Source organism: Lissotriton vulgaris, unplaced genomic scaffold, assembly GCF_964263255.1.
Source record: "Lissotriton vulgaris unplaced genomic scaffold, aLisVul1.2 SCAFFOLD_435, whole genome shotgun sequence".
NCBI lineage: Eukaryota > Metazoa > Chordata > Amphibia > Caudata > Salamandridae > Lissotriton > Lissotriton vulgaris.
The window spans coordinates 796,894-810,279 of NW_028255047.1; the positions used below are offsets into that span (position 1 = coordinate 796,894).

Genomic DNA, 13,386 nt, shown 5'->3' on the forward strand with positions numbered 1-13,386 from the left:
TATCATGTTTTTTTCTACAGCTCATCACTCCCTGCACACACATCATTCTCTGTGACATCCCCAGGGCTTTTCATACTTTGTGGAAAGATTGCAGTCATTAGGCAAGATAAATGCTAGTTCCCTTAACACATTGCATGCCTCCCCGGAGTTTTAAGATCAACGCCGGTCTTCCCCGGCCACTACTTCACACTTCAAGGCTGCCAGGCCGTGACTCGCATTTTTTTTCTTCTTCTGTGTGTTATTTTTTTTTTGTTATCAGATTGGCGTCCGTGCCTTCTTTAGGAAGTGCGCAGTCTGTGTGCTAACCATCACTGTGACTTGCCTTAATGTACTCTGATGGATTAACGGCCCCACATTGCTATGGCATGTGCGCCCTTTCTTTCACGGGAGATCAGATTACCGGGATATTACAGGCTGGATCTCACTGCAGAGAAACGTCAGATCTATATTCACCCGGGTGAAAACGCCATTGGCAGTTACAGTTAATTTCGCTTTGATCCCAGCGCTGCTGCAGGGGGTGTTGGGCATATACCAATCTGCTGTGGAGAAACTTCTGGTTAAGTCCAGTGGCCTCTTGGAGCTGGCTGTTGATGCCTAATGGCTCTACAGGCTGTGCCTAATTTTAAGAATATTCTCTGTCGGAGCCCACATTTTCTCAGAAGCATACTAGTGCGATGCCGAATGTTGTGCGTTGCCAAATATTAAGGTTATATTTCACCTCTGCCTCTTTCTGACACTGACATACCCTCTCCCGCCCTTTTATGTCATGGACTCGTTTTCATCCCTTTTGTTTGTTGTTGTAGTTTTATATTGCCCAATCTGGACCCAATGTTATAGGAGCGCTTTACACAAGCACCGTTTACATTATATAAGTACACATTGATTTTGTTTTGTTGTTTTCAGGCACAGGCCACAGGGACATTAACCCCTTCGCTGCGGCGGCTATTCCGCCGCAGCGCTAAAGGGGCGGCGCGGCCGCCGCATGCTGGTGACAGAACCGCTCCGTCACCAGCTACAGTTGAGCTGTGCTGGTGACGGAGCGGTTCCGTCATGGCCCGCCCCGCTCTTTAGAACGCCCGCGCAGGCGCGAAATCAGCGCCGCGCAGGCGCGGCGGCCGGGCCATGACGGAACCGCTCCGTCATCAGCACAGCTCAACTGTAGCTGATGACGGAGCGATTCCGTCATCAGCATGGAAGGGGTTAAGTGGTTTGCCCACAATCACAGGATGTTATGTGGACGCCAAGACTAGAATCTGGTGCCCCAGTTCCAAAGTCGGCAGTAGCACTACATCCAGTCTACCATTTGCTCCTGCCTCCGAGAGCTTCCAAGGGATCTGTTTCCCCACCCACTGCTTCACACTTCACGGCCGCCACGCCGTGAGTCAGGAATGCGCACCCCGCCCGCCACCCCCCCCCGCAATGCTGAGAGCTTGTGTAATCCTGCCACCACTTTTGTCAGCTTGACAAACAGTTGGATTAACGGCCCCACATTGCTATGGCATTTATCAAACAAAGGGACGACATGCATGTATGTCTGTGAGGAATATATTTAAAGATACATTTCTGATGAAGTGGCTGGTTCAGCACAGAACGCAAGAACAGTAAATTGCAGCATGGCACGTTTAGCACATTGCTTCTCGGACTTTGTTTATCTGTGCGCTTGAGCATTCCTGCTGCCACTTTGGTTGGTTTCACAAGTAGCAGTAGGCAATGCCTATGACACAGACCGCGGCAGCGGAGCGAAAAGTACACTTTTTATACACTCCAGTACCAACATATTTTGGTGCAAATCCAGTATCGTATCAGAAAAGTTTAAGGGTCCTTAATTTAGGCCCCCCAGTGGACATCCCCTGCTGATGAGGCGCCTAGATGCTCGGCTAATGTGAGCACTATAAAACACAGGTTTTGGGCACATTATATATGACCTGATCAATTTACATACAATGTGCACATTGAATCAAATTTCACCGCTTGATGATGACAAAACACGGGTGCGCCCTTTCTTTCACGCAAGATCAGATTACCGGGATATTACAGGCTGGATCTCACTGCAGAGAAACGTCAGATCTATATTCACCCAGGTGAAAACGACATTTGCAGTTACAGTTAATTTCGCTTTGATCCCAGCGCTGCTGCAGGGGGTGTTAGGCATGTAAAGATCTGCTGTGGAGAAACTTCCGGTTAAGTCCAGTGGCCTCTTGGAGCTGGCTGTTGATGCCTAATGGCTCTACAGGCTGTGCTTAATTTTTAGAATGTTCTCTGTCGGCGCCCACATTTTCTCAGAAGCATACTAGTGTGATGCCGAATGTCGTGCGTTGCCAAATATTAAGGTCATATTTCACCTCTGCCTCTTTCTGCCACTGACATACCCTTTCCCACCCCTTTATGTCATGGACTCGTTTTCATCCCTTTTGTTTGTTGTTGTAGTTTTATATTGCTCAATCTGCTCTGCGTCATGCCCATGCAGACAACTCCCCCAGAAAGTAATCCCCTGAAGGGATCTTTTTTAAAGCTGCAGGTTTCAAAATCATTCCCAGGAATGACGTGAAATGATATTGTTTTATAAAGCGCAATAAAACCCAAGGTACCAAAGCGCTATTGCGAGACAGACAAATCTACAGAGTCAAACCAACCAAGAAGTAAGGGAACTGGAGTGAGAAAACCAAATTTCCAAATGCGTTTTAAGGGAGTCTGCTTCAGAATTGTGAGAGGGCTCTGCCTTGCATCCTTCTAAAGTAGATAAAGCAAGCAGCATGCATTAGAGCCACACCTCCCTCATTTACTGATCTGATTGTTCCCAAACCAGGTTTCTTTCGCTTTGCCAACGCCCGCCATAATGTTTGGAGCAGGTCTTCAAACCGCATGCACAGAAGACCTCTCTCCCATCCGTCCAGTACATTACAGATGGGACACAATATTTCACGTCCCTTCAGCACCCTCTCACACCCTCTCATACCCTCACCCACTCTCACACCCCCTCACTCACCCTCACACCCCCTCACTCACCCTCACACCCCCTCACCCCCCCTCACTCTCACACCCTCATACCCCCTACCTCACTCCCCGTCACCCTCACCCCCGTCACCCTTACCCTCCCACCCTCACCCTCACACCCTTACAACCCCACACCCTCCCGCTCAGCCCTTCACCCTCACCCCCCACACCCTTGCACCCCTCACCCTTGCACCCCCTCACTCTCACAATCCCTCACATCCCCTCAGCCTCACACACCCTCACCCTCACTCCCCCTCACCTTCACACCCCCTCACCCTCACACTCACAGCCCCTCACCCTCACACACCGTCACTCACCCTCACCCACCCTCTCACCCTCACACACCCTCTTGCCCCCTCTCACACACCCTCACTCACCCCTCACCCTCACACCACACCCTCACACACCCTCTCACACCCCCTCACCCTCACCCCCACACTCACCCCCCTCACCCACCCTCTCACCCCCTCACTCATCCTCACCCTCACACCCCCTCACCCTCACACACCCTCACTCACTCACCCACCCTCACCCTCACACACCCTTGCCCTCACACACCCTCACTCACCCCCACTCATCCTCACACACACACACACACACACACACTCCCACACACTCACTCACACACACACACACACACACACACACACACACCCTCACCAGCATAGCATAGCATAACAAAACAAAGCATAGGATAGCAAAACAAAACCTAGCATATCAAAACATAGCATAGCATAACAAAACACAACAAAACGTAGCATAGCATAACAAAACACAACATAGCATGGCATAACAAAACAAAGGTTAGCATAGCATAACAAAACATAGCATAACAAAGCATAGCATAGCATAACAATACCTAGCATAACAAAGCATAGCATAGCAAAACAAAGCATAGCATAATAAAACATAACAAAACATAGCATAACAAAACAGCATAGCATAACAGAACAAAACATAGGATAGCAAAACAAAACATAGCATAGCATACAACATCACTCTGCACCACCACAGCATCATTCAGGTGCAACACAACATCACTATGCGCTACCGCAGCATCACTGAACGCCACAGCATCACTCCTTCGCCATCACAACATCGCTCAGCGCCATCACAGCTTCAATCTGTGCAACCATTCAACAACACCTGGTTCAAATATGTTCTCTCAATGTTTCAAGCTTTATTACAAATATAACAAAAAGATGTTAATATTTCACTTCTGTTCTTAGATTTTCGTCACAATAAAATACACTGAACATAATCTTCACAAAAGTTATTTACAAAACTTTAAGCTATTGCCATTATAAATTAAAATAACTTTTATATAAGTATTAATTATTGAAAAAATTAAAATCCATTGTTATTTGTAATATCAATACATGTAAGTCACGTTAATACAACACATATTGAGTTACAAATGCTATAGGTGTCACATTGGCGAAAGTTATAACTATTGGCATTGTAAATGACAAAGCTATTAACCCCTTCCATGCTGATGACGGCCCCCATCCGTCATGCATTACAGTGCTCGTGTGCTCATGACGGCTGGGGGCCGTCATAAAGCCATTGATTCTTCAATAAGCCTAGCACACGAGAAAAATCGGCCCAGCATGGAAGGGGTTAATTTCGCTATTTTCAAAAACAAAACATAAATAAAAAAACTGTCATTTACAATACCAATAGATCAAACTTTCCTAATGCGAGACCTATTGCATTGCAAATGCTTGTTTATATGATACTACACTCCCTATACAATTGCGAAATGTGGACAGGAAAAGGAACATTATGCCCTAGATGTGATTTAATTGAAGATGACAGCGTACATATCTTAGCCTCATGTGATGTATTCACGAAATTAGTGAAAGCTATAACAGCTTTTTTATCAGAAGTATTAGATACAAGAATAGAAATATCTCCCGATGAAATGATGCTAGTCGACCTAAATACATGCAAGGGCTGATATTTGTAGCCATGGCGGTTTTTAGACTATGTATAGCGTCAGCGTGGTTGGATCCTAATCCACCGGTGTTTCAAAAATGGCGATCTTGATAGCAGGCTACTTGTAGTTTAGATGTAGCCATATACGAAAGAAAGGGGCGTAATAAACGCAAAATGGGACTTGCAATTTGGGACCCGTTAATACAATGGATACAAAGTCAGACAGAAACTGGTTAATGTTTATCAAGTGTCTATTATGATCTGGATTATGATTTTTTTCCTTTTCTATCTTTGAGACAGCTGTTATTATACTAAAACTATTAAAATGTCCTTATTGTATATACAGGGCACGTCTGAGAAAGAGGTGGGGGAGGGGGGTTATCAACTGGGGGTGTATTTGGTCAAAAAATATAAAACCTAAAGATATATATTTTTTTAAAGTAAAAGGGTTGTAATAAACCGATTACCCATCTTCAGGAAATCTAGATTCTTCTGTAAAAGATGATCTTCTAGGCCATTTATATAGTTAAGAAATAAAAACAGGGCTAGTATATAGCCCAGGCAAATTCCCTGATAACTGATGCATTGTATGCATTCTCCCCTCGGTCCAAAGTGAATCTTGGCCAAGGTATTCCAATAAAGATGGCATAATAGGATAATTAAAGCTGCTTTCACCCCAGTATTTATAAGATTCACCTATAATTTGGAATGATTAACTGTTTCGACTGCACATGACAAGTCCGTAAATGCTGAATGTAGAGCATCTTTTGTGTTTCTGGTGTACTTGCAATTAATAGGGAGAGATTCAAACATTGTTTTACAGTGCCTGAGCCTTGTCTAAAACTGTATTGCACCTCAGAAGGAATATGTGAGCCGGCCCATTCCTCCAATCATGCTAAAAGAACCCTTCCCAGAATCTTCACTGTTGAATCTAGTAATATATTGGGCAATCACTGGCTGGGTTGTTCCTATCTTCCTTTTTCGAAATGGAGACCATTATGCCTTCTTTCCATATGGAGGGTAAATGGCAAGTAATCACAGCTCTAAAAACATAAGTGGGCAGAGGGGCCCATAAATCAATATTTGTTTTAAATAGGGTTCCGAAGGGACTTCCCCTGGCCTCATGCTTTTTCACATGGCTGATGATAGTGGCTTTGATAACATCCTTAACACTGATGGTGTGGCTAAACTGGAAGGCCAATTCCATGTCTTTAGCAGGGAGAACCTTATTGTCTTGTTGCACAGTCTGTCTTAGGGGGAGGGCCTCTGTAAAAAATTGACGATTCATGACCTAGCGAAAAGTCTTGCATCTCTAGAGGTCCCAACAGCTGCCAAATTGGACCACGGAAAAACTCTAATACAGCTTTCCTATCTCTCAGAGCAACTGTATAGGCCTTGCAAGCTATTCTAATATTTCCCACATCTTTTGAGGCACCTTTGAGGCTACCTTGAGCTGTTTGTGTGCTTAAAAGCAGGCTGCATTAACATATCACTTTGATGAAGGGCTGGATGGGCTACGTTTTGAAGTAAACAGTTTAGAGATTGAAAGTCAGACAGTACCGAAACCCTCCATTATAGAACAGGGTCATATCCATCATACGTGGAGAAGTGTGGCTCAGTGGTTAGAGTGGCAGACCCTGATGCAGAGACCTGGCCCGGACCAGGGTTTAAGTCCCGACGCGGCAGGGTCTTGGGCTCAATGTCCGCGGACTTGATAATTCTCGCCTCGGCACCTACTCTAATCATGGGTCCCACGCTGCAACTCTGGGCAATAGCTTGCTTAATCTCCACAACGGCCCCAACAACACTGGGATGCCTGGCTTCACCTTGGGGGTGCCCAGGAGGGGCATCTCACAGGGAGAGCCAGGAAGGGTTCCACCGCATTATACAGCGCCGGGATGCCCCGAGATGGGGCAGCTGTGCGCTTTACAAGTATACTACATTTACATATTAACAGATAGATGCTTATTAATTGTGCATATGTTTTCAGAAACAAGGTAGGCACTTATTTAGTGTGCATATGTTTTCAGAAACAGATGGCAAGAAATTCTTCAGGTCTTCAGAATCCCATCTAATTCAGAGGTCTTAATTAGGAAAAAAGCCAATTGGGGGCTGTGAAAAAGTGCCCTCTTTCTTGCATAGTGTGCCCCCGGGTTGCTGAATTGCTGATGTGCTTTGACTGAGTGTGCGCTGGGCTCCTGCCTATCAGGTACCCAGGGCCTGTGTTCCTTCCCTAATATTGCATTGAAGACTAAACCGAATTGGCATCTCTCGCCACAGGTAGGCCCCTGGTAAATTGTACCACAGGTACCCAGGGCACTGTGACGAGGGACGGCCTCTAAGGGCTGCAGCACTTATTGTGCCATCCTTAGAGGCCCTGTATCCTGACTCACACTGCCTTTGCAGGCTGCGTGTAAGTTGTGCAGAGCTAACAAGAGGACGACACCCACTGACTTGGCCCCAGCCCTACAAGCCTGTCTCCCCTCGAACCTGCTCCTGCAAACCCCGGCGTGTCCAGCGGACAGTAACCTAAAAAACTCCGGAGGACCTGCCTGCATTCACTTTCCAAGCTGTTTCTCCCGTGATCACTGGAAATGTTTGAACTGCAGCTTCTGGTGCCAACCAGAAACCGCAAAACCAGCCCACTCTGCAGCCGCCGAGCCCGGCCCGAGTTTGAGTGGAAAAACGCCACAAGGAGATCCCCCAGCGATCTTGACCTGAGATCCGGCGACCCCTGACCTGACTCAAGCCTCCAGAAGCCTGCAGCCTCAATCCAGAAGACCCCCTACTCCAACGAGAGAGGGTAAGAAAATTGTGTGCCCAGCTCAGCAGGGTCTAATCTACCATCTACATCCCTACTTCCCCCTCGTAGTGGTGGTTGCTCCAGGAAGATCCTCGTCAACGAGCATGCAGTGTTTTTGTCCCGGAGAATCTCCATTGAATTCAACAGTGCCCTAGTGCCGCTGAGGGTGCTCCTTTTGTGCTAACTTGGTACCCAACTTGCCCTGAGCTTAAGCCAAGGAGCTTTGCTCCCACAACCCCGTGGCCTGCTTGCCAGCAGTCACCAACCAGACTCCCCCTATCCTCCGTAGGATAACATTGGGCCTCAACACTCTGCACCCGGCCGCCTGAGTGCCGCTGAGGGTGCAACAGTGCATCACTGACCCTGGGAGACCGCCGAGTCTAACCCCAGGACCCTAACTCCAAAGACCGATTACCTACCTGAAAACCGATAACCTCTTTTTCCTCAGAACATCAGAACATTGACACTTTTTCTCCCCCAAAAGTTCAGTGTCCACTTTTGAAAACTAAGAATATTCCTTACAAATCAGCCGAATAACCAAAACGCATTTTCTCAACTGTTTTCAGGAAATGTCCCAGTGCTGAATCTAGGTATCCAGCACCGAGTAAGAAAAGTATTGTTAACATAACTTACCTGCTATGTGAATTTCCTCCCATAGTATAACATTGGTGGTTCTATGCGAAAAAGTTTCCAAGCGTCAACTTTTGAAATGCAATAATTTTCTTTAAAAATCGTACCTCTAACTAAAACGCATTTACTCCCCTGTTTTCAGGAAATGTCCTGGGATGAATCTAGGATCCAGCCCAGTGTTAGCAAATGTAATCTGAAAAGTAATTAACTGCATTTTACTTAAAAATCCCATTCATTCGAATGTACTATACCTGCAATGTGTCGCAAACTGCTTACTTAAAGCTGTAACCAAAACCAGTACAAGTTACACTGCAATTTTGAACTGTGTTCATACAAGTAATTTACTACTGAAACATATTTTTATGCTTACCTCTGCCAGGTTTGCTTGGTTCTAGAAATAAAACCGTTTTTTTAAATACAAAACAATTGTCCTAGAGTTCAGTTCTTGAGTGTAAATTCATTTGCTGTCTGAGTGAGTACATCAAATGCTTAACACTGTCCTCTGATACTGCCTTACTGCTCGACCAAGTTACCACTTTAGAGTGTAAGGTTCTATCTAACTTTAGCCTCTGCCAAACCTCTGGAGACCCTTAGACTCTACACACTGTACCTCACTTTGGTGCAGTATATATAGAGCCAGTTTCTTACATTGGGCCACTTACATGTAGTTCTCTACTTTTAAGTTGGTCCACTTTGAACTATAAACATACAAAAATCATATATTCTTAACTAGCAGAAATGCAATTTAGGTCTTCCACTGATTTTTTTCAGTTTTTTAAACATTTTGATTATCATGTGAAGCCTCACAATGAATACTTTGTTTCCAATGCTTAGGGCTAGAAATACTATTTATTCTTAAGAATTGCCTCTACAGAAAATTTAAATTGCCCAGATACATGCACTGAACAGACCTTCATCATGTTAATTTTGTGTTATTCTTTGATGCAGAATTTTTAAAGATAACGGGCCCGATTCACAGAACTACCTTAAGACAAAATCCTAAACTTACTACCATTTTGGTATTCACAGAAGACACTTACTCATTTTGGTATTCACAGAAGTTAGGAGTCCTAACTGTAGGACTCCTAAATGCCTTTCTTGAATACCGAAAGTCTTAAAATGAGGATTTTTCTCAATTTAGTACTAGTAAAGTTAACTTTACTACTACTAAATTGAGAAAAATCCTCATTTTAAGATTTTCGGTATTCACAGAAGGTATTAAGGAGTCCTAAAGTCGTAGTAAAGTTAACTTTACTACTACTAAATTGAGAAAAATCCTCATTTTAAGACTTTCGGTATTCACAGAAGGCATTTAGGAGTCCTAAAGTTAGGAGTCCTAACTTCTGTGAATACCGAAATGAGTAAGTGCCTTCTGTGAATACCAAAATGGTAGTAAGTTTAGGATTTTGTCTTAAGTTAGTTCTGTGAATCGGGCCCAACATGATTACACCTGCTCACGTAATTAGGAGTAATTTGGGGTGGGGGGACATCCTACCACAAGAGCACATTAAGCAAGCACGAGAGACTGCTTGCACTGCTGTTTATGTTCTGTTGCAATTAGCACTATTTTCTTAGAGCAAAACACATCCTCACATCCAATTTGAATGCAAGAGAGTAGATTTGTGCAAAGTAGGTAGTGCTAAATGTAGAATTACTATTCTTGCATAATTCTGCATAATCTCACAGACAATTTGGGTAATTCCACGTGTTTACACTACATGGGATGACGTGTGTTGCCCTAGCCCCCTAGCACTGAATCAACAACAAGGTCATTGAAACTGTATAACATGCTGCAGTTCTACATAAAAAATGTGAGTGCAAACTATAGACAAGGTCTCAATACTCAAACAACGTCCAGCGGTGCGAGCAAGATTCGGGCGCACAGGTTTATAATCCTGGTAACTGTATTTCCATTAGTTTAGGACGTACTCCACTCTGTGGTCCCACCCCCACTGGACCAATTTTGGACCCGATTCACAGAACTAACTTAAGACAAAATCCTAAACTTACTATTATTTTGGTATTCACAGAAGGCACTTACTCATTTTGGTATTCACAGAAGGCACTTACTCATTTTGGTATTCACAGAAGGCACTTGCTCATTTCGGTATTCACAGAAGTTAGGACTCCTAACTTTAGGACTCCTAAATGCCTTCTGTGAATATCGAAAGTCTTAAAATTAGGATTTTTCTCAACTTTACTACTACTAAACTGATATGGTGCAGTTTTGTTGCCTCCTAACGCTGGTGCACTGTATGCAGCCTAGTGCTAATGTAGGGAGCTTTGCGACATGGTGCAAGTGTGCCCGCATACAGACAAGAAGGCATTTTCCTCTTCCTATGTATGCTGGATACAGCACACTTAGAAAGAGGCAATAATGAGGAGAAATAATTATATTTCTCCTCATTAATCCTCAACTGGGAAGGCACAGCATTTTGACGCATTCCTGGGTTTACAAGCGAAAATCCGTGGGTGAATGCATGGGAATGCCCACACTCCACCCATAAAACTATCCCCAAGTTGAACTGAAACTCAACGGAGCGCAAGCAGCTGCCTTGCATTACATTTCTTTACTAAGCCCACAAGGCCACACAAATCAAGCTTTGTGTGGCTTTGTACGTAATACTGAAGAATGTATGATGTTATAGTGCAAACATTTACAATGCATGCCTTTACAACGCAGTTTTTATATTGCAACATCCATTACAACACATGATTTTACAACGCATGCCATCACAACACATTTACAGAAAATACATTTACAACGCATTCCATTACAACGCATATTACTTTTAGGGCAACAGTAGGGTAAGTGTTGGATAGTGTAGGGGTAAAAATGACTATTCCCACTCCAGTGAGTGCAACAGTAGGGTAGGTGTTGGATAGTGTAGGGGTAAGAATTACTATTCCCACTCCAGTGAGTGCAACAGTAGGGTAAGTATTTGATAGTGTAGGGGTAAAAATTACTATTCCCACTCCAGTTAGTGCAACAGTAGGGTAAATGTTGGATAGTGTAGGGTTAAAAATTACTATTTACCATAGGGCATGATAGTCAAAAGTGATGTGAGTTCCTTTGTGGTTTGTCTGTCATAATTCAAATTTTGTATTACATTTTAGAATGCCCGAAAACCCATTGTTTCCGTACTGCTTATTCTCTCACTACTGGAGTTCTCCCTGGGCCTATCCACCTCTGTCTTTGGCTGCAAGTCGATCTGTTGCTCTGGCAACAAAATGGAAGCTCAGGTAACATGTAACCTCTGATGATGCAATCTTTGCTTTCTAAATATCCATGAATGTGTTGTCATTTTACCATATAGAAATGTCCAAAAGAAAAACAGCTGTTTTCTAGAAGAACTCTATTTTCTCTAAAGTAACTTCTGTTAAAGTTAAATAGATTTGAATTACTCACTATTGTTATATGTGGCGTCCTTTTGTGGTTGAGGGAAATCAAGATATGTACTGGACAGAGAGACCATTAAGAATCCAGGTTTTTAGTTTTGGTTGAAGGGTTAGAGGTTACAAACATCTCTATGGTTTTTGGGCAGTATTAGGTTTTTGGGCAGTAATAGTTTAGGTCTCTAGTCTAAGACTCCTCTACAACTCATCTATACTACTATTATAAAGAGAGAACTTGCACCTTTAGGCGAGGTAAACTCGGGAACTACAGCGCCAATCCACACACCCAAGACATCTTAGAAAACCTCAGGGCAAGCAGAAGGACATAGGCTACATAAAAAAAAAAAAAACGTTTTTAAAAATATTAATAAATTTAACAAAGTAGTCCCTTGCAATTAGCGCCGGCCGCGATGTCTGCGTGAGGGGAGGAGCGGCGACGACATGAGCGACGTGAGGGGAGGGGCGGCGCCAGAACCAGGAAGAGCGGAGGACAACAGCGCCGGTAGGAGCTGGGATAACCGGAGGAGCAGTGGCAGTGAGAGGTACGTTGCTGGGGCGGGAGGCGGGAGGGGGGAGGGGGTCGGCGGGTGTCCAGCGCGGGCTTTAATGTTTATGGAGTCCGGGCGGGCGGCTTCTTAACTTAATTCGAGTCCGGGCGGGAGGCGGGCGGCGGCGGGGGGGGGGGGAGTCGGAGAACATGCTGCCCCAGCCACCTTCTGCCCCGGGGTAAAAATGCAGCCCCCAGCCCCCTTCTGCCCCAGGCAACGCTGGGGCGGGATGCTAGTTCTAAAATAAAAGAAGTTTGTAGTACTAAGAAGTTGGTCTGATGAAGATATAACAAGAATAAAGAATTTAGGGCACTTAGGGCCTCGTTAGGATGGCGGACGGACCTGCGTCCGTCCGCCACCCCCGAGGTGGAGGGACTGTCCGCATGGGCAGCGGCGGTCCCTCCATGCAAATTAGGATGTGACCGCCACCCTGGCGGTCACATCCTGGATCTTTAACCTTGCGGCGGGTGCAGCTTGAAGCAGCACCCGCCGCAAGGTTAAAAAAACAGGTTTTACATTTACATGCACAAAGGGGCAGGCAAGCGCTGTGCCTGCCGCCTATGGTACCCCCCCCATGTGCACCACCCACCCCCCCTTCACTCTGGGGGCCCGCAACCGGCCCCCTCAGTAAAGACCGTATGCCTTTTCGTGGCAGCATTGCCGCCGCGGAAAAGCATGTCCCAATGCAAATCCTAATATGGCTGGCGGTGTCTGATACCAACCAAACAGAGATAGTATCTGCCCTACAGGATTAATTAAACTGGCTCACAAGGAGTCCAATAGGTTGCAATTAGCAAAGTTGAGCTCACCACATTCTAGGACCAAACCACAAAATCAGTCGTGCAGCAACACAACATATTTTTTATTTTCATTTTATTTATTTTTTATATATAATCTACGGATTATAAAATATTGTTGTTGTCATTTTCTGCTTTACAAAAACACTTAAAAAATGATTAACACCGCCACCATATTAGAGCTTTTCCGCCGCGGTTGGGAGGCGACTGCGGCGGAAAAGCGGCGGACGGTCTTCCCGTCCGCCGATGACCCCCCAGCCATCCTGATCTGGCGGGGGGG

General features: G+C 45.0%; 1 protein-coding gene across 1 annotated transcript in view; it reads left to right on the forward strand.

The window, feature by feature from the left end:
- LOC147659274 (membrane-spanning 4-domains subfamily A member 4A-like) overlaps positions 1-11,626 on the forward strand; it is a 130,523-nt gene extending 118,897 nt beyond the window's left edge. The window contains exon 5 of the mRNA XM_086951842.1: positions 11,483-11,626. Within this exon, the coding sequence (XP_086807968.1) occupies positions 11,483-11,626 (144 nt within the window). The remainder of the gene's footprint in view (positions 1-11,482) is intronic.
- Positions 11,627-13,386: the final 1,760 nt, after the last annotated feature.